The 23,595-nt window shown below is 33.0% G+C and overlaps 1 protein-coding gene across 2 annotated transcripts in view; it reads left to right on the forward strand.

Annotated features, from left to right (window-relative positions):
- The window catches only part of LOC145690574 (myrosinase 1-like), a 52,396-nt gene that overhangs the window by 22,544 nt on the left and 6,257 nt on the right, over positions 1 to 23,595 (forward strand). For both annotated transcript variants that reach the window (XM_081765602.1, XM_081765608.1), the window contains exons 3-9: positions 13,495 to 13,628; positions 15,326 to 15,460; positions 16,169 to 16,291; positions 17,822 to 18,005; positions 19,531 to 19,625; positions 20,864 to 21,011; positions 23,151 to 23,299. In XM_081765602.1, the coding sequence (XP_081621728.1) occupies positions 13,495 to 13,628; positions 15,326 to 15,460; positions 16,169 to 16,291; positions 17,822 to 18,005; positions 19,531 to 19,625; positions 20,864 to 21,011; positions 23,151 to 23,299 (968 nt within the window). The remainder of the gene's footprint in view (positions 1 to 13,494; positions 13,629 to 15,325; positions 15,461 to 16,168; positions 16,292 to 17,821; positions 18,006 to 19,530; positions 19,626 to 20,863; positions 21,012 to 23,150; positions 23,300 to 23,595) is intronic.

Genomic DNA, 23,595 nt, shown 5'->3' on the forward strand with positions numbered 1-23,595 from the left:
GCTCCTCCTTGTTCGACTGCATAAAATTAACATCGAAGTATACATCGATATTGTTGAGTATTTGCATCATTTTTTTTTTTTTTAGCTCATTGATTTATATAAGAGGTTCCCAAGTTCATTTACCTGGTACTCCCTTCGTAAACCCTTCATACTTTACGTTCTCTTTTCCTTTTCCGCTCGTTGGTCATATACGTGCTTTCTGTCTGATTGCTGCGATTTCAGACGCAGCATTGAATTCTTAAATTATTATTATTATTATTATTCATAATAATAATAATAATAATAATAATAATAATAATAATAATAATAATAATAATAATAATAATAATAATAATAATAATAGCACCTTTTTGATAGATTTTTGAAATCCGTGTTGCACTGAAATTGCATTTTGTTCTGTTGTAAGCAGGGGTAGAAGTGGATCTGAAAAGGTAAGGGGACGTATGACATCACGCCGTCCCCCTTGCCTATCTTTGCACATTGTAATTTCTTTAGGAAATGGGGGGACGGAATAGAAATTTTATGGAAGTGGGTGGACGCCCTTCACTTTTACCCCTGGTTGTAAGGAATTCTAATATGCATAATTATTTAGTTTTGAATAACGTAGAAATCTTGAATAACAATAGGAAGGACAAAATGTCAAACATGTAGCGTCTGTAATGTTTACTAAAGCAAAACTATAAATAGTCATAACAAATGGTACTTTATTCATAATTTCACTGTTTATTTCTGTCATTAACTTGCTTCCCTTTTGCTCACTCTTCACGTCCCCCAGGTTAGGAACCTCTAATTTACATGAATAAGTCTTCAAAGATGGCGCAGGTCCTCAACATCGTTAAATGACTCATTGGAGAGAAAATCGTTACCCATAGTTTAGGTTATACAGGATCCGACGAAAAATCTTTCAGTTTTCAAATTGAAATTGTGGTCAGACTGCTTATATATATGTCCGAGAGCCGTATTCACGACTAATGTAACTGAAAGATTTATTCTTTCTTTTATTTATTTATTTATTTACTTATTTTGAAATCGATTCTTTACAGTCGTGAATGTTGAGGTTGATCGTAACATTGTAGCCAGCTCAAGTCGTTATAGTTATCATGAACCGTTGGTCAGCAGAACATCGAGCATTTATCGTGAAGACGTTTTTAGAAACAACGAGTAAGTGAATGTTACTGAGCGTGCATTCCGTCGGCAATCCAACGTTCATCGGAATCACAGTTTTCCAAGCCGCAATACCATGCTGTTTTGAATTACGAACTTTCGGGAAAAAACTTGTGTCGTGAAGAGAAGACATTTTTTATAAAAACCGTGTACCGTTCGAATTTCAGAGAATATTCAGGAAATCATCTGAAAACGGTAATTTTCAAAAAGTAGGGGTGATATGTTTTGTAACTAATTGTTGTGAGCAAAAGATTTTGAGTTATCCATTTCCGGGTGAAGCATTAGATATAGTTTCTGGTAGAGCACGTACCTATATGCTAATGACCAGGACCAGCCTTAGGTGGTGCGGGCTCCAATTGGGAACATTTTGCGGGGCCCCAGGTTTACAACTAACTTGCACCAAGGTCTGTAGATCTTTATATATATCAGAGTGGCCCAAAAGTAGGTATAGTCCTGCATGTTTTCTATATGTAGGTCTGTATACCTACTTTTGGGCCACTCTGTATATATAGCGCTCTGTTTGGGCCACTCTCTTAGTGGGGTGTTCAAAGTAAAAGAGAGTGTGCACCCAGACTAATGACATACATTTTTACACAAATTCAAAGATACCATACTTTTACGTAAAGAGGTGTGTGTAAGGAAACTTGGGGGTGTTAGGAGGGTTGGGGTGCAGAATACTCCCTGGACATAAAATCAATTTTTAGAACAGAAGTTGTAAACGGAAATCAAAATAAAGAAACTACTGCAGCAGCCCGGAAACTTAATACAAACTATTCATTTACTTGTTAGGGAGAAGCCATACCCTCCCTTGTAGAGTCTGGATGTATCTGTATTGTAATATGTTGTTGTGTACCAAATTTCACATAAGTAAATCCCCACGCTAAGCGGGTTTGCATATCCAGGCTCCTAACTATGAAAATATTTACGATCACTCCAACCCCAATCATTTCACAGATTCAACCTGTTGTATATAAGTTATTAGGACATAAAATTGAATGTAATTTATACGAAAAACCCTTTTATGCATTGCAAGACCTGTAACGTCCAAATATTCACCACAAACTTATAGTTGTATCGACATAAACAAACAAACAAAAAAAAAAAGTGTGGAGCAGGAAACCACTTTACACAAAAGTCAAAAGAGGTCATTGAAGACATACCAACTGGTCGAGCGGTTTGTGTCACTAGTCTATCAATCAGAAGTTTCTGTGTTCAAACCCTGTAGAAAATATTCGGTTTTTTTTCTGAAAAGTGTGTTCCTATTTTCATCAGAGGACTCAGAACATTTCTTTGAATAAATCTTTGGAAACTACTTTTCTCTCAAATTCGATTAGAAGCGAACATTATATGAATTGCTAATCTAAAATCCACAGCTGAGAACAAAATATTAAATATGTTCAATATGTCATTATTATCATTTGATTTGTAATTAAAAACTAATTATAAGCATTGACGATTTCAGAAGATTCTCCCCGGTAATAGTCAAGATATGAATGAGAAAAAACTGATAAAACATTATTAGTCTACTTTGAGCATGATCGAAAATAACTTATGGCCACGAAGGGGAAATTTATGTCGACAGGGTCTCAAATTCTCCGACGGGTCATGACCTGAAATTATCATTGTTTGAAAGGTTTCCTTAACAAATAGAATATTATATTTATTTCTCGTTCTACGTTTTGAAATGGAAAAATCATAATTTTAAATAGAATTATAATACGATAAGCATAAAGATTTATACAACTAATGAAGTAAATATTCTTGTGTAAGCTATCGATTTCTATTCGGATTAAAACTCGAATACTCGTTTGCATCAAACTTTAAAGTAATTCCTCTCTCTATATATATTTCCTACTGGAAAGCATGTTTAACTCCAATTACTTAATCAATATTTTTAATAATATATTTTTATTGTAATACTCTTACTATTCAATGTTGTATGCACTTAATTTCTGAAAGCAAAACCTCACAAATATATAATTGACTAGTAAATATTATCAAATAAATTATCATTTAGTTTACGTAAACATTGCATCGCCTGATTTGAAACTTCGTATTTTAAATAATAATAATAATAATAATAATAATAATAATAATAATAATAATAATAATAATAATAATAATAGTAGTAGTAGTAGTAGTAGTAGTAGTAAAATCATAGCCATATCTTTATCAGAATTTCAGGCTTAGTCAATAAATGAATTCAACATATTCTCTATTCGAAGCTCTATTTAATCGAATCAGATAGAAATACGAAGAGGAACTTCGAGAACAGGTAAAAGAAAAATGTTACTTTGGTGGGTTTGGAAGTAACTTTTAAGAGTTTTTTTTTAACAAATTACAGACAAATGCCTTGGACACTTTTTTCTTTTCTTTAAGTTAACTGATTCACCGAACGTATCTGACATATGAGTAACTTGTCTCTATGTTCTACTCGGTTATACGTTTTACACTCTTTTCCATTAACCTTGAACGACAAGAACACGAACACAAAAACATCCACATAGGTATGACAGTTAAAATTCCTAACTTCCCCCACGGGGAATCGAACCCGGGACCACATACACCTGAGGCGCACGTGCTAGCCACTAGACCAGCGGGAAAAGCAAATGAAATGTATTTTGTAGTGTCTGAAGTTTATAGCTATTTCACCCTGTTGTAGTATGTATTGATTTTTTAATGTTTACCGTATTCGTTACTTTGAGGAATGATATATATTATTGATATAGGTTTTATTACATATTCGGCCATAAATATTATATAAATTATCAGAATTATTCATGATCTTCCATGGAAATTCACTGGTGCATGCACAGTAGACAGACAGTGTAATTGGAAGATGAGTTCAACAGAGGTTATATCTTCCGCCGATTATATTTTATTTAATAACTATTTAGAAGAGATAACGAAAACGAGTCTACATAATGAAGATGGAATTTCCGTAGAAGATAGAATGGTGAGGTGTATACGGTTTGGGGTTGATATGGTTGTTGTTGCAGAATCTAAAAAGAAAATTAGTAAGATGTAGAAAACTTGAGAAAGGCTTGTGAAGAATATGGGCTGAAAATAAATGTTAGAAAGACAAAATCCATGGTGATTGAAACGAAGCGATCGGTGTGAAATATAGAAGTAGGAGCGGGAAAAAACAACAAGTGATTAGTTTTCGATATCTGAGTACTATTACTAGTGATGATATGACATGCGAACGTGAAATAAAAGCAAGGATAGAAATGGCGAAAAGAGCCTTTAGGATGGAGGAAATAGTATTTTGAGGGGACCAAGAATAGAGTTGTAAAGAAAAAGACTCATAAAATGCTTCGTTTACTGTATTTTACTGTATTTATAGGACATAAACATGGACGAAACTGTAGAAACTGTTAAGAAGGAACTGTATCATGACGGATGTGCTAGAGGGTATGGTGGCAGGGAAGAGAGGGAGAGGACGAATTAGACTATATAGAAACAGAATTAGGCTATTGGCGATATCAAAACAGAAAAATCGTATGTGAAGATGGAGAGGTTAACAGAAGATCGTGGAGCATGGCAGCTTCTCAGCTGCGGTAAGTGACCCGCTGGTAATGGCGGAATACTTCTGATATAATGATACTGATTATGCACAGTAGGAACAGAAATATCCACTTTACTGTCATTGCTAATACGAATCACAATGCAAATTTCTACAGGTTGTCAAAATATCTCTCTCTAAAAGCTGTAGAAAACTATCTGTTACTATGCGAGGGAAAATCATAGGTCGAGCAACAATTAGACAAATTGCCATTCAGATAGCTAGGGGTATGAGCTGTGACGAGAAAACAGTGAAGAAATTGATTTAGCGGTATGAAGAAGGTAGTGAATATTTCACATCTTGGCCAAGAAGTAGGAGACCAATAATAATAATAATAATAATAATAATAATAATAATAATAATAATAATAATAATAATAATAATAATAATAATCCCAGGAATTTATATTTATTTCCAGCAAGACTTTTGCATACATTTCTAGTGCAATATGATGTTTTTGTAAAACGGCAATTATAAAATTGTCAAGCTGAATTTGAAAGTCATAATAAGTAGTGCTTTATTTATTTATTGCACAATTCTTTTATGCCAGTAGCTTTCGCCACCTTACTCGCTCTTCATGCTTACTCACAAGTAAACCTTACGTTTGGGTGAATCGAGTTGCTGACTGAGACACATATGAGAAAGTAGTACTAAATGTGGTTAGTATTTCAGTGAAGTTGTAGGTGCGAAGCTCCAGGGGTTTAGAAGATACAGCTACCAGAACATCACATGGAAGTACAGAATAGTCTTCATATAGTTGGAGGTAAAAGCTCTGTAAGACCTCTTGTAACGACAAAAGGTGAATAACAAATATATGGATATATATTAGGACTAGGGGGAAGTCATATAGTAAGGGTATACCTGACGGCGGCCATCTTGAAATCCGCCATTTTGAATTAAAGTTAAGTTTTTAAAATAGGAATAGGGTCATGTGATACATGATTTAAGGCGCAAATTTAATCAGAAGAACAATGGTCACGTTAATTTTGAGTTACGCACAATTGGTAAAAAGTTACAGGGAAATTAAATATTGTTGCAGCATATGTATTAGTCCTTTACCCCACCTTGTAAATTTTGTTTTAATGATAATAATTTAATAAAAAGCAGGTGGATAAATATTAGGTCTATGGTAAGAGTTGCCTTGATGGTGGCCATGTTCAAATCCGTCATTTTGAATCAGACAAAATTTTTAAACAAAACGCATAACAGTGATACCTTATTAATAGAAAATTTTACCATAACTCCAACGGTATAACCATTTTTGCTTTTTCATTAACCAGCACAAAATTAAATGGATCGCTCCTTACGACTACTGCTTTGACGGAATTGTTAACGATAGATGTGTCAAGTGTAACTCGATTGCCTTTGTCAGGTGTGCTCACTGTGAGCAGAGCATTTGTGGAAGTGATGCACTCTTTTTTGAACTACATATTGATTGTACTAATTGAGGACTTTTCTGGAAGAAAGACCCAAGTTCAATTATGAATCAATTCCTCTTTGGTCATTTTTCCTTAAATTAGCAACTTGTGAATGCGATAACAAATCTGGTTCATGATAAAGCAAAAATGGTTATACCGTTGGATTTATGGTAAAATTTGCTATTAATAAGGTATCACTGTTATGCGTTTTGTTTAAAAATTTTGTCTGATTCAAAATGTCGGGTTTGAACATGGCCACCATCAAGGCAACTCTTACCATAGACCTAATATTTATCCACCTGCTTTTTATTTAATTATTATCATTAAAACAAAATTTACAAGGTGGGGTAAAGGACTAATACATATGCTGCAACAATATTTAATTTCCCTGTAACTTTTTACCAATTGTGCGTAACTCAAAATTAACGTGACCATTGTTCTTCTGATTAAATTTGCGCCTTAAATCATGTATCACATGACCCTATTCCTATTTTAAAAACTTAACTTTAATTCAAAATGGCGGATTTCAAGATGGCCGCCGTCAGGTATACCCTTACTATATGACTTCCCCCTAGTCCTAATATATACCCATATATTTGTTATTCACCTTTTGTCGTTACAAGAGGTCTTACAGAGCTTTTACCTCCAACTGTATGAAGACTATTCTGTACTTCCATGTGATGTTCTGGTAGCTGTATCTCCTAAACCCCTGGAGCTTCGCACCTACAACTTCACTGAAATACTGACCACATTTAGTACTACTTTCTCATATATGTCTCAGTCAGCAACTCGATTCACCCAAACGTAAGGTTTACTTGTCAGGAGGAAGCTGCGGGTCCCTAGGTTGGGAACTACTGCTTTCCACCAAGGAATTCAGACATCCTGTTAGAAATTTGTGTTCTGACCAACATCAGAAAGTTGTGTTCTTCTGTTTCTACTGCGCATGCACCAGTGAATTTCCATGGAAGATCATGAATAATTCTGATAATTTATATAATATTTATGGCCGAATATGTAATAAAACCTATATCAATAATATATATCATTCCTCAAAGTAACGAATACGGTAAACATTAAAAAATCAATAGACATACTACAACAGGGTGAAATAGCTATAAACTTCAGACACTACAAAATACATTTCATTTGCTTTTCCCGCTGGTCTAGTGGCTAGCACGTGTGCCCCAGGTGTATGTGGTCCCGGGTTCGATTCCCCGTGGGGGAAGTTAGGAATTTCAACTGTCATACCTATGTGGATGTTTTTGTGTTCGTGTTCTTGTCGTTCAAGGTTAATGGAAAAGAGTGTAAAACGTGTATAACCGAGTAGAAAATAGAGACAAGTTACTCATATGTCAGATACGTTCGGTGAATCAGTTAACTTAAAGAAAAGAAAAAAGTGTCCAAGGTATTTGTCTGTAATTTGTAAAAAAAAAAAAAAAAAAAAAAAACTCTTAAAAGTTACTTCCAAACCCACCAAAGTAACATTTTTCTTTTACCTGTTCTCGAAGTTCCTCTTCGTATTTCTATCTGATTCGATTAAATAGAGCTTCGAATAGAGAATATGTTGAATTCATTTATTGACTAAGCCTGAAATTCTGATAAAGATATGGTTATGATTTTATTACTACTACTACTACTACTACTACTACTACTACTACTACTACTATTATTATTATTATTATTATTATTATTATTATTATTATTATTATTATTATTATTATTATTATTATTATTATTATTATTATTATTATTATTATTATTATTTAAAATACGAAGTTTCAAATCAGGCGATGCAATGTTTACGTAAACTAAATGATAATTTATTTGATAATATTTACTAGTCAATTATACATTTGTGAGGTTTTGCTTTGAGAAATTAAGTGCATACAACATTGAATAGTAAGAGTATTACAATAAAAATATATTATTAAAAATATTGATTAAGTAATTGGAGTTAAACATGCTTTCCAGTAGGAAATATATATAGAGAGAGGAATTACTTTAAAGTGTGATGCAAACGAGTATTCGAGTTTTAATCCGAATAGAAATCGATAGCTTACACAAGAATATTTACTTTATTAGTTGTATAAATCTTTATGCTTATCGTATTATAATTCTATTTAAAATTATGATTTTTCCATTTCAAAACGTAGAAGGAGAAATAAATATAATATTCTATTTGTTAAGGATACCTTTCAAACAGTTAAAATTTTAGGGCATGACCTGTCGGAGAATTTGAGACCCTGTCGACATAAATTTCCCCTTCGTGGCCATAAGTTATCTTCGATCATGCTCAAATGGACTAATAATGTTTTATCAGTTTTTTCTCATTCATATATTGACCATTACCGGGGGAGAATCTTCTGAAATTGTCAATGCTTATAATTAGTTTTTCACTACAAATCAAAGGATAATAATGACATATTGAACATACTTAATATTTTGTTCTCAGCTGTGGATTTTAGATTAGCAATTCATATAATGTTCGCTTCTAATCGAATTTGAGAGAAAAGTAGTTTCCAAAGATTTATTCAAAGAAATGTTCTGAGTCCTCTGATGAAAATAGGAACACACTTTTCAGAAAAAAAAAACCGAATATTTTCTACAGGGTTTGAACACAGAAACTTCTGATTGATAGACTAGTGACACAAACCGCTCGACCAGTTGGTATCTCTTCAATGACCTCTTTTGACTTTTGTGTAAAGTGGTTTCCTGCTCCACACTTTTTTTTTTTGTTTGTTTGTTTAAGTTTGTGGTGAATATTTGGACGTTACAGGTCTTGCAATGCATAAAAGGGTTTTTCGTATAAATTACATTCAATTTTACGTCCTAATAACTTATATACAACAGGTTGAATCTGTGAAATGATTGGGGTTGGAGTGATCGTAAATATTTTCATAGTTAGGAGCCTGGATATGCAAACCCGCTTAGCGTGGGGATTTACTTATGTGAAATTTGGTACATGATAACCGAGAGTAGCAGAACCATCTTAATTGTACATAGTCACTTGGGCCGAGGGCCCCGCGAGCAGAAAGGCATGTATTAATTACATGTATTTAAAAAAAAAAAAATTAGTCATAGGGACCACAACACAATTGTTTGCTCAGAGTTCTAATATGCTGTTTAAACGGCACTGGAGAGTAGAATAGATGGCACTAGCGCGGGGGGGCCCTTAGGCGCGGAGCCCGATTGGGAGCAATCGGTTCAATCGGCTTAAGGCCGGGCCTGCTAATGACTATAGGTACTTATGACTGGCTGTCATCGTTTAGGTGATGCCTGTTGATATTGGGACACCCCTTTCAGTATTTACTATCCATTTCATAAAGATAGGCCCCTGACTTGGCGGTGCTGCCGTGACGTCCAGTCAAAACTTGTATTACATTGTCGTACCTCGTTGGAATTCTTGGAATGTTGTCTTTTCAATACTTAAAACATACAAATTTTCTTTGTACTGTGTAGTGAGAAAAAAATAGAAATTAATGAAAAAGTGCGTATTTTTTCGTACTTTTTTGGTAAATCAATGTTTATAGGACTATATCTCGGAAAGGAGATAACATGAAATAATTTCCTGTGCACCATATGTAGATGCATATGTTACCTGTAAGTTCTGAAAATTTCATTACTCAACACGTAGTAATTTTCTTGTTATTCAGTAAAAACTGAGACATCATTATCTCTGAATTGCTGCGGTGTATTAACAATCTTAAAAAACTTTTAGAAAGATCTTAAAGTAGCTTTTTCAACCAAACTGTTTTGACTTGTTTTAAAAGATAAACAATCACAAATATGACATTATAATTTTCTCAGCTTTGCGCCCTTCGCTATCGCAGTTTATACGGAGTGCTACGTTGCCACATTTTCCTGGCGCGTATACACTCTCAGACGGACGGGTATTTAAACTTGTCACGCACACTGTCCGGCACTTTTTAGATATATTTTTAAAATTTTATGTCTCCACAGATTTTAAACCAATTTCTTAGAAATTAACAGGATATACAGAAAATGTGCCAAATGTTCAAAATTAGAAAAGCGAACTCTTATTTTGTTTGAATTTGCATGTGATGGTCTTCGAAAATTTGTTGCTTTTTGTCAGTTTTTCACTTACTGCACGCAGTACAAAACACACTTGTACAGAAACAAATACAAGCATAAACTTTATTATATGATACAACCTCAGTTGATATGTAATATTGAGTTTACACTTCACAGAAAATCTGTTCCACCACTTGACAGACATACTAATAGCTCTTGCGTAGTTGATTTGTAAAAATCGCGTAAAGCTGGCTTCCGTACAAGGCTTATGTGAATAATTAGTGTAAAAATTTCCTGGTTTTTAATTAAAGTAACACGCTTTCATTTAGAAAACAAAGATTTTTGTTTTAGTATTTTTTTTCTTTTTCTCAATCTGCTGTTTTGCGTATTGATTCATAACTTTTACTACTATTCCTGGGGGGAGCTCATGTAGTTTGGATTCCACGTTAACCAGTTGGTCGACGTCTCATATAGCCTCACTGCTGAACAGGACGTTCAACTCAAAATCAATTCAACTTTTTTTTACTATAAAACTTCATCGGTAAAAACAGCTGAAACACTTTATATGCGGAATACTCTGTAGATAGCCCAGCATTTTGTTCAATTCCCGGGATACCACTAAACAGGGGCATGCATTTACTTGAATTTTATCGCTCCAAGCTACATCAGAATCTGTCTTTGAATAGGAACGACACGTTTTTTTTCTCTCTCTTTCCCGGCGCAGCCTCAGGTTCACTTGAAACAGAGTTACTATCTTGTTCACTCCCGAATACGCCACTGAGCACAGAATAATCAATGTCATTACTATTCATTACTAACTCATAACTGTCTTGAGTCGGAGTCATTCATCAGTTCTGCAATTTCATTATAAATAATTCTGCAATTTTGCCTCTTCTTTTTCTAATACCGCCGCTCGTAAAGGAATATTCATATATATATATATATATATATATATATATATATATATATATATTTAATCAAAAACCACGACATATACTAAGGAAAATATAAATGCCCATTCGTCCGTCTCATTGCAATGAACCCATATGATGTGAGTGCATGTCTAAGTTTTTGACGCCTACGAACCGAAGGGAAGTGTTGAAGACGTAATCAGTGCAACGTGATTAGACCCAAATACAGCCCTCGTCACCTACTCATTGCTTTTTTTTTTTTTTCGTTGAAAGAAAACAAAGGACCCATTCTGTGTTATTGTACATTCGGCAGGGGAACTGATCGCAGAACTTGGGTGAACACGTGATTGCCAAGGATACATTTCTTTTTAACCTTTAACATGTTCGTAAGCTGGAAAGTGTGTATACTGATAGATCTCTTGAGGTAGAAATGGAGCCATTGTTAATAAGTATACAGGAAGATAACAGGAGCAGCGATGAGTCAACAAACCCATTACAAAAGTGAATGAAGTAAATAGATTAAGAGATGAGGTTTTGGATGTTTTACTTCAACGTTTTATTTCGATTAAATTGAGATGTATAATGCATTATTATTATTTTTATGATGTTGTGAAAGGTTATAATAAATAGTTTTTCCTATTACATTCTTATGAAGTAAGATTCGCGCTACAAACTTCCTGAACGCGACAACACTGCACGACAGCGTTGCCGCACTTCCACTTACTGTATGCTGTTTCTTCATATAAGCGCGGGGAATTTAAAGATTGGGCTGCAACATGGCTCACCGCTTAACGCAGAGAACATGTTGAAGTAAAAACATTTTTTTAAAAAATAAATACTCTACCAACTAAACCTTTTTATGTTAATAGTTTCAAATATTTGGAACACTAGACTTCCAAATTTTCGAACAGTGTTTTGTACGTTTCTCTAACTACTATGGTAAAGGAGATCAGAGCGTCGTACATTTGTTTTAATTACACAAAAAGTATCAAGTAATGAAATTTGAACTTTTCATAACTTACAGTTAATGGATGCATCTACATATTGTACACAGGAAATTATTTCACGTGATCTCTTTTCTGAGATATAGTCCTATAAACATTGATCTACCAAAAAAGTACGAAAAAATAAGCACTTTTTCATTAATTTTTATTTTTTTCTCACTGCATAATACAAAGAAAATTTTTATGTCTTAAGTATTGAAAAGACAACATTTCAGCAATTCCAACGAGGTACGACAATGCAATATAAGTTTTGACTGGACGTCACGGCAGCACCACGAAGTCAGGGGCCTATCTTTATGAAATGGATAGTAGTTGCTATGTATATGCAGGTTGTTTAAAAAGTACTATGTTGTGGTTTCTCACGATTCTAACGGTTCTCTGCAATAAATATGTGAGAACTAAAAGCTACCATTAATCAAACTAAATTTGACTGAGCCCATAGGCGTCTCTGGCAGGGGGGACGAGGGGTCGCGTCCCCTCCAATATTTTGAAGTACAAAATATTAAATATTTCATTCCAATTTAATTTATTTACTAACGACAGAATAACAAATAAATAAATAAATAACAATAATAATAATAATATTTATTTGGAATGTATTATTCAGGCTGTGGAACGATTATATCAGAGTTCTTGATATACCTTAGAGGATCCGTGAAAGTAAGCAGAAAGGTAACAAATGGAATCGAAGATAATAAATAGGTTGGGCTTAGCACCATTTTAATCATTTTCTTCGATGTCCCCCCAAATTTTACATGCCAGAGATGCCAGTGACTGAGCCTATAGCCTTACCTATTACATACAGCTGGCCTATTACGCTAGTTTGTTTGAGAGATTCTTTTAATATTCTCATTTTTACTTGCAATACAGACTTAAGCACTCGCTAAGAGCTTTCCAAAGTGTATGCATGTTAACATATTCTTAATCTGTACAATCCTGCAGCTAGGGAGGCTAGAGGAAAACATCTAAATTTCCTCTGCTCTGTAATCTACGCTGAATACACGATATAAAAATTAGAAGTGTCCCCCTTAGAATAGTGAAATATTTTTTAATAATGATCTGAAATATAGGTTAGGGCTAGTGAACTTCTGGTAGACATTTAACTTCCAGTGTGCAGGGTTAACCCACGGGTTTGTTGCCTGAATTAGTTCTAAACTCTAAATTATATTAAATAGATTTAGATTTGAATAGTTCTAAAATCTTTATAAAAAATGTTATTCTAAAAAGTTTATAACTCAAAGATTCAGCAAATTGCTCTTTTGATGTAATTTTTAGTATAGGCTACCAATAGCTTGTAAATAGATATATAACTCAATATTATACCCATGTATATATACATAAATATTTTCATTATACTACAGTATTATTCTTTTCTTCGCTTTTTTTTTTTTTTTTAATAGGTAAATCTGAACATTTGTGGGACAATTTTTGCCATCGAGATCCAAGTCCTATTTTAGATGCTAGCAATGGGGATAAAGCATGCAATTCATATTATCTGTACAAAGAAGACGTCAAGATGTTAAAATCTTTAGGGGTAAGCACAGATGCGTTTATATATATATATATATATATATATATATATATATATATATATATATATGTATATAAGTGATAGTATCGTAAGTAAATTTATTTCTAACCTGGTTCATATATTTAGCATCCCAAAATCAATTTGATCCACTCAATACATCCTGAATGGCAATGAGTTCTATAGAATCACATAGAGTAACTACAAATCTGTGATTAGGTTTTTAAAAATTGACACCGCGATTTATCAGTGAAGATAGAAATTTCTAAGTAAAGTTTGAGCACTTTTATAAAATAGTTTATTTTTCAATTTGAGAATGTTAATTTCCATGAGGCAAATTCTCGACAAGACCAGTGATTCTCAGATGAAGTAGCTTATTTCCAACATTTCAAAGTTTTTAACATGTCTTTTTAACAATAGAACAGCAATGTCAGAGCTTAGTATTACTGTATACCATGAATAAAATTGTGTGCTTTCATATTAATCCTAATTACGACGACACTTTAGTAAGTTCTCGGAATGACCCTAACGACTTAGTCCGTTTTAAGAAACATCGAACTTCTTTCATACGTTATTAAAGACTAATGTTTTGTAACCACCGATGAGACAGAGGTACGCTATTACAATCTAGAAAAAAAATACAGGGAACGTGCTTCTCCGCTTCCAAATAAGCCTATGTGTGTGAAAGTTTAAAGGAAAAGTCGTATCTTGCTTTTTGGCATGAAAAAGGCATCCTCATTGACTATCTTCCACCTGATAAAAGCCATAATGGCTGAATTCTATGCAAAGCTTTAGGGCCAATTACAGGTACAAATAACAGAAAAGGTACAGATTTATCAAAGAAGATGGTTGGTTGATTGATGTGCAGTTTATCATCCCATTCAGCACCAAGGATATATGAGACATGAACCTACAGATTAACACGAGATCCGAACCACATGAGTTCACAGCGGGAATCAAACCTGGGTCTCTCGTGCAGATGGTGCATGCGCTAGTTATATAACTACGAGAAATTTCCGTTTATCAAAGAAGAAATTCATCTTGCACCACGACCATACTCATCCTCATATGGGTTCTTTGTAGTGACCAAAATCAATGACAAATAAATCTATGACTTGTGGCCATATTCACTTTATTCACCAGATTTGGTTTCGCCAGACTTCGAAATCTTCCTAAAACTGAAAATTATATTAGTTGACTTTGATTTTCCTCAGACAAAGAGTTAGAACCTTCAGGGTAGCAGTATTTCACATATCTGGAGGAATCTGGTTTTCGCGATGGCATACAAGCTGGATCAAGTGTATTAATGTCACGCTGAAAACTAATAACAGTCTTTATGGAACAAATTTATTTATTTATTTATTTATTGTCCCTAATTCCGAGATCTGTTCAAAAGACCTCTAGCACTGATAAATTCATCGCCTCATAATATAATACTGCAAACTATCAGCATTTGAAAACACGAAGTCTTTAATATTATTTCTCAAATTGGAGAATGCCATGTTGTTGATCATTTAAGAAAGGTAAGTAAGTGAGATATAATATCTACCCACGACTATCAGCAATATTTACTATTTTTCTACAGTACCTCAATCTGCAATTATCAGTAAAACATACTTATTAATAATTTTAATAAATAGGTCAAATACTATATGATTTCATTTCCTTCACTACTAATACCTATGTTCGATTTGAATTTACAGGTAAATTTCTACAGATTCTCCATATCATGGTCCCGAGTGCTTCCTCAAGCAACTCCAGATTGTGTGAATGAAGCAGGAGTTAAATACTACAACAATTTGATAGATGAGTTGCTGAAAAATGGCATTCAACCAATGGTAAGTTGTTATATGATATTTTTCACGAATATTTCAATATGTAGTAGGTTCACATACGGACGGTCCAAACGAAAAGAAGCTGCTGAAGTAAAGTGTACTTTTCATTCGCGTAAGATATTGTGAACTAGGTCAACAAAATAACATATTGCTGTCAGGAAGTCCACTGCAATTAGCAAACGATTATCATGCCGCATATTTCTTAAACGTGTGGTTCTTATAACATGTCACCTTGAATCTTCTTCTTCTTTTAAATGATTGTTATAGTACATAATTTTGCAATGTTGCATTAATGACTTATTGCAACATCGGGATTCCGTACATTTTAAATATCAGTAAATATTTAAAGTCTGTAGAAATGTACGAAAAAAATATTTTGCTTTTACATTAATCCATATGTTTTTGAGAGAAGTTGGATATAACTTTATTCAATAGTAGGACAACCATGGTTCATTATATTTGTAAAATATGGCGCCCATCTGGAATCTGCTCAGATACTTTTTTGTTTTATACTTTTTAATTTTTATTTTATTGTCCTGCTACTTTTCCTTCATATCTGATGAAATATTTCGCGAAAGAGTTTGTTGCATAGTTTTTTTTTTGTTGTTGTTTTTTTACTCTTGTGTGATAATATTTTTACTGGTTTTTAGTAAGTAATTCGTACAACTCACTTTTTATTAAAACTATTTCTGTTTTTTATTTTAATAATAGATTACCATTTTCCACTGGGATATCCCACAAATACTTCAAAAAGATGGAGGATGGTTGAATGAAAGCACAGTAGATCACTTTGAAAAATACGCTGACTTTTGTTATAGAACATTTGGAGACAGGGTAAGGATTTCATCTGCATTTTTTTAAAAACAAGATTCATACCAAAATATTTTTAGCTTAAAATACTTGTAGTTAATAAATTTTAGTAAGACATCTATAAATATATTTATTAAGAACATTCTAAAAATACTTTTATAATAATGGCTGTTTTTTGATTGATAAACATATTAATCAACAGTCAAAAGTAATGAAAAACTGGCATAGAATTTAACACTCCTTTCACTTATAGAGTATTACAATTCAGATATAGGATGATCTTTAATAGTCAAGATAGTGTTGTAGCTAACTTATGTGAACATAGTATATTTTATTTATGTGAATTTACAGAAAATATATTTTCTTAAGAATTACCTAAAAAGCAGTGGTGGATCTAGCCCGGGTACGGGGGTTCCAGTTTTCTTGACAAAAATAATTTAAGCTATTATTTATATATTTTTGAAAGTTTATAGTAAACTCATGATATATCTATTATAGTCTGGACTCAGGCTGCCTCCCCAGTTTTATCTTCTAGATCCGCCATTACTCAAAACATTTATTAGAATATGTGAAACAATATGTACTTATATTGTTTAGATAATTTTGACTTTAACCAAGAGATTTGGAGAGTAACGATTGCTCGACTTATGATAATCTTAATCAGTAAAGGAAAGATTTAATATCTTAATTAAAACTAGTTTTCGATTATTAATTTTCCAAATAAGTGAGTATTAATTTGAATAATTTGAACAATTGTTTAAGTTTACGCGTAGTCTTGTATTGCTCAAGAATTCTTGAAAACAAAATATATTTATCACATTTTCACATATACATTATTATTATTATTATTATTATTATTATTATTATTATTATTATTATTATTATTATTATTATTATTATTATTATTGTTATTATTATTTTGTAAAAGCATAACACAAAAACCTTTATTTTCTTCTTATGAAAACTCCTTGAACAAATATTAAAAATATTTATTGTTAACTATTACTAATAATGTTAAGACAAATAATTGACACTAAAGATATTATATTTAATAAATAATTAATTTTGCATAATTGAAATCATGAATGCATATAACAAAAATGATAAATCAAATCATTAGTACTATTTAATACACTTACTCAATACATTCCATTGTAGTTTCGAAATTTTCCTTGAAATTTCCATAAAAGGAAATTATTTTCACTTATTTTCCTCATATTATTTTCTTTATTAGGATATAAATAAAATTATATATAAGTTTTAGAAAATGTTAGGACTTAACTTGCGTGCAATAGTGAATTGATTTATATTCGTATTCAGTACCTTTTTCTAACGAATATTTAAAATTACTTAAATGTGAAAAGGCTGTTTGCAAGTGGAAGACATAGTATATACATATACACAGAGGAAGAGAGAGAGAAAATGAAAAATTAGAAAAAAAGAAAAACATTAAGTTTTACATTATTATATACATTATGTCTTTTTTTTTTTTCATTCTTGCTCTGCGTCGTTCGTTTCCATATTTTCAATAAGATTATATATTTTTATCCCAAGGTGAAATACTGGGTGACCCTGAATGAGCCAAGGATATTTTCTGTGATGGGATACGAGAAAGGAATGTTTGCACCTGGCGTAAAGAACCCCGGCGATGAGGCCTACGTAGTTGGACATCATTGGCTCTTAGCACATGCTAAAGCGTGGCATCTCTATGACGAAAAATATCGCTGCACACAAAATGGTAAGGAAATAGTTGCATAATAAAATAAACTATTTTTTTTGTTTATTTTTTATTAATTGCATACGATAAATATTTTGATGACTTTTACTTTTTATTATTATTTTATTTTACATTCGTTTTGTTTATATCTTAACTTTTTTCTCTGTTCAGCTTGTTTCCTCAACGTGTATTAAGGAATAATTCTATAACAATAATTAGTCATAAGTCTTGCAATATTCTAGTACACATCATACCTGTATTTATTACAGCATAATGAACTATGAAAGCAGCTTAACATTCAAAGCACAGCTCCTCATTTTGGATTATCAGTAGTTACCTTCCTGCGTTCCTCGATTCCAAGTTAATATCATGTTTTGTCCTTAGAGGCAAACAAATTAGTCATTGTTGCTTCCACCTCTGTTGGTTGGTGATTTTAGGAAGTGCACCATGGACCTAAACAGCAGTAATCCAGAGTGGCAAGATCAGGACTATAAGCCGGGTGTAGCATCAGTACTATGCCATTAAGTTCCAGAATTGTTGGTTTCTTTTTCCAAACCGAGTATGGTTTTGCGTTATCTTGTTGCCACTGAGCGAGCTTTCAGTTTTGGCATAATTCAGCACACATCCGCTCTAACTGTTTGGAACAAAGGTACACATTGGTGGAACGAGGGTTAGAAACGAACTCGAGATGAATTACTCCTCGTGATTCCATCACACAACTTTATGCTTGAAACCGTCCTGTTTGACGACAGGTTCTGGTAGTTGGCCCTTGCTCAATCACTGTCTTTGCACATTAGGATTTCTGAATAACACCTATGTCTCGTCACATGTGATCAATACGTTTCAGGAGACGCTTATCATGTGGGCTTTGCAAAAGTTGTCGGCACTCTTCTCTTGCCTGAGCTGAAGTCAACTCATATAACACAATGCAGCAGCTCCTGAAGGTTTTCGCGAGGTGATGGTGGCGCACTACGGTGTGCTGGGACATACCGAGTTGGTTTGACAATCATCGTGTGCTGGTGGATGGATTTTCCTCAATGGCGTGTCGTATGATCTCAGAATATGTTACCCTCTGGCAATCGTACCTTGACTGATCTTCGACATTTTAGAGCCTGCACGAAATTTCTTTAACACAGAAGTTGCTGTGGTGTGGTTCACTGCACCTTCCTCTTTCACATGATAAATGTTTTGGGTATGCCCGAGTTCGAACTCATACAGCAAAAGTTCACATATTCGACGTTGTTGAGCACTCAACGCCACTGCCACTAAAAAGTGACTGAAGATACTGAGAAAGCGGCGGCCTCCGTGTTAAATAGTCTTCTTACCTCACTCTCCTCTTAAACCAGTTTGACTTTGCACTTACGGTCGGTCATGGCGTATACAAGCGACTGCTTTTTCAGTTATGAAAATATTCCAAGATTTATGACTAAGCTTTGTATCATTCTATTCTATTATCCACGAAACATTTTGTCCTTTATCATATCTTTATATTAGCTTAGAGGACGAAAATTGTAAAACAGTTATTTTATTCGTTTTCTATGAACAGGTAAAGTTGGTATCGCCCTGGACTCCTTGTGGATTCATCCTAAGACAGATACAGAAGAGGACAGAGCTGTTGCAGAACGAGCTATGCAGTTCCATGTACGTATTTTGTCTTTTAAAACAGTTACTTATGGAATAGCTGTAGTACATACTTGCAATAGTTTATAGTCTTGGAATCTTCTGCCTAACTACGTTATGTACATGGAGTAGGTATGATTCATGTGTTCATAAACATAACTTTATTTTTCTAAAATAAAACAAAAATAAAAATTTAAAAGAAGACTGAGAATAAGACAGCTAATATTGTGTGTTTGGAGCTGAAATTCTATACTAGTAAAGGAATACGTTATCACCTAACCTCCCGTTTAACTTAAGAAATAATTTTTATATTGTAGTTTATATTTTAGTTTGACAGGGAAAAAATTATACAATTGGAATAAAAAACAAATGTGATTATTATCTAACTACCAGACTGAGAAGAAAGACTTGAATCCTTTTACTTTAAAATAATTACGCCAACACTGTGCGTTAGTTAAGTTTCTCAAATAGAAGACGTCATTGCAATCTGTTCTTTACCACTACAAACTTTTTAATATGAGAAGTAATTGTATCTGTCAACTTATAACAACAAAATAATCTTACCTTTTATCCCTTAAGAATTGACTGCAATGATGTCTCTGTGTTTGACCAGAATGATTTTCTGTACTTTTTACGTTTTCCTAAAATTTTATTTAATTACTTTGTTTTTATCGTCATATCTTTGATAAAGTACATAGAGGTTGGACGAAATATTACATATACAAAAGTATCTAATACTGACAAGAAGAAAACAAAAATAATATTTCTTTTCAGTTCTGAATGAGTAACAATTCTGTAATAATTGAGTTGGCTTTTGGTTTTTAGTCCGTGTCTTTATTTCTTTCAGAACGTTAGTTTAGAATATCAAATAAATTTTAAACAAGTAAAAATAAGAAAAAATATTAAAGCAAATTTAATTTATACAAGTTATGCGTATTTGTTGTAAAATTTGTGTCAAATAGTTAATGATCTTGCTTCGTAATTAAAATTGGTTGTTTGGCTTTCTTTTAAATGTCCTTTTCTCACATCACTTGGTACAATGATCTACTAGATATGCTGTTAACTCGAAATTTAAAGGGAAGACAACTTTGTTTCACAAATTCCTTCATACATGAAAATTCAGAGCTTTTTTTTCTTCCTTTGATTGGTTTTCTTTGACAAGATTCCTTTATATGTGTACTGACACTATACACACTACTTGTTTGTAAAAATGCAGTTGAAAGGAAAAGGAAGAAAAGTATTAATGGTTTCTTTTGCAGATGGGTTGGTTTGCTCATCCCATTTTTAGCAAAGAAGGCGACTATCCACCCGAAATGAGAAAGATAATTGACGAAAACAGTCAAATGGAGGGAAGAACTGAGTCGAGGCTTCCAAGATTCACACCTGAACAAGTCGAATACATCAAAGGTATGGCATTATGTCTGTACGAAGATGGCAAAGCATGATATGCACATTTGTACAGATAAGAATTATAAATGAAATTTAAAATACTTTCAATGCACTTTTTATATATATATATATATATATATATACTGCTAAGGAGAGAGTTTTTAAGTAAGCCATTGTCAACCTTTTCCAACATATAAATATCAGTATGACCAACTACCGGAACGAAAAATCAGAATATGGCCAAAAGAGTGACATATAATGTTGTGCCAAACACATGGCTTTAATTCATACGGTTGTAATTTGCTTCCTTGTATAATTGTACAGGTCATGTTTTGTCATCCGCATATAGATATATAAGTAATATTTGCATCTTACTGTATTAGGTGTAAGTAGTGGATGTCATTTCAGCGACATTTTAGGAAATGGGAATCTAATTACTTTCTTTGTAAACTGAGGCAAACAGAATACGGATAAAGTTTTTTTTTAAAGAATAGCTCAATGTCGTGTCGTGTACTGTATAATATGTTCCTCTGCAGGCGATCCAACCCGAACAGAAAAGACGCGTCTCAACTGCGATATTCTGCTATTCGAGAGTGCTAACTAGATTTTACGTTTTAATTATTGTTTGCTAGTGAGTATAAGCAAAAGTTCTGATACAAAATTTATCACCATCGTAAATCAGCATTATGTTTATTAATCTGATGTCCACATTTGTAGCGTAAATAATAACGTGTTCATATCCCAATATGGTCCGCTGGTCTAGGTGGGTAGCGCGTTCTCCTTTGATGCACTTGTTTTCGGTTCGATTCCTGTGAGAGGCCACTAAAATTTGAACGCATTGCGGTGATTTGGGTTCCATCTTAAGCTATAAGTCCACGTCTCATATAGCCTTGTTGCTGGAAAGAAACGGTAAACTTCAACAAGTAGCAACAACAGAATGTGGTCTGCAACTTCCATTAGGATTCTACTCTAGCATATAAAGTGAAATCAACTCAAACGTGACTCCGGAAACATGTACCAGAGTTTGTCACTCGGATGAATGCACGGCTGATGGATCTGATCTCAAGCCCTCTAGGTTATTGCCTTTCTGGAAAGTGCCTTGGATCGACTAGTAGGAAAGATTTTCCTTGATAATATGCATGTCGCCATTGCCAAATAATCACAGCGCTCGCAGACCTGTGTAACTGCACCAGGTGAATAGTTTGAACTACACAGTTCCTAATAAATATGTGTATAGTACATTTAAAAAAAAAATATTTTCTGATTCTGAGATCGATCTACTAGAAAATATTTGTATCAGAACATTTTCTCTATACTAATTTCAAATAGAGAAATAACACGATTTTTATACTACATCATATCAATTTAAATCTATTCATACAATTAGTTCTTATATACCCTTAAGAACATGCATTACAATTTTCCTATCGTTCTAAATACCTATAATGTTGAGAAGAAGTATACTTTTAGACTAAAATATTTCAACATGGTATATGCTATTTTGGCAAAACATATTTACAAGCCAAAACATATTAAGAACAACGCCTTCAATAGAAGTTTACTGGGTAGATTGAGGAGTACACTGATACAAAGGTGCATTGAATAACAGTAAATAGAAGAATAGAAGCTTACTGCCTTATGATAATTTTATGGGTAGAGTTTGATATAGCTCTGGGTAGTATGCAATATTACTCGTATAGTAAAGAAAGACATTCAGAAACTAAAGATTGGAAACTTACACGCGCGTTCATGTTATATATGTGGGAAGAAAAGGAAGTAGAGTGTAAATAAGAAATAAAGGTTAACATAATATACATATCTATCTGTCTGTCTGTATCCATATAGCCATTTATCTCTCTCTCTCTCTCTCTCTCTCTCTCTCTCTATATATATATATATATATATATATATATATATATATATATATATATACTAAGTATGTTTTTTTTTTTACTAGATTCTTTATCAAGAAAAATTTGGATCATTATTACTTCTTTGGAAAAGAGCATACGAAAAAAGAGCCATTCTTATTGCTTTCATGAATATCAATTAATATTATCTTAAAATAAATCAAAGCTATTATTAATTCGGTAAGAGCTTCAGAGTTATCTTCCTCATTAAATTTCAGATTTTGTAATTATCACGTATTTCTTTTAGGTTCCTATGATTTCTTTGGTTTGAACCATTACAGTACAAAGCTTGTAACTGAGGGTAAACCAGAAGATACCAGTCTATCAGTTTGGGACGAAACTTATACCATCACCAAAGATCCGTCATGGTACTCGCAGATTGTCCCCGTTTTCCATGTAAGTCGTGTTTATTTTGTAATTAAACATGCTAATATCATAAGAACATAAATAGTGGATATACCGTAAAAATAAGTCTTGAAAAACTTGTCCACACAAAACTATTAGATCGCACTTTTAAATTATTTCGATTTACGCGTATGTATATGTAAAGAGATTTAAGTGTATACTTCATTGTATATTTGTAATCTTATAGTATTTGTTATAATCTCTTCACCATGGGTGGGATCTTTTCAAAAGTTATAAAACAAATTCTACCATATCAATAAATAAAAACGTAACATTAGGGTATGCAA

The sequence above is a fragment of the Thermobia domestica genome, chromosome 1, assembly GCF_964235325.1.
Source record: "Thermobia domestica chromosome 1, izTheDome1.hap1.1, whole genome shotgun sequence".
NCBI lineage: Eukaryota > Metazoa > Arthropoda > Insecta > Zygentoma > Lepismatidae > Thermobia > Thermobia domestica.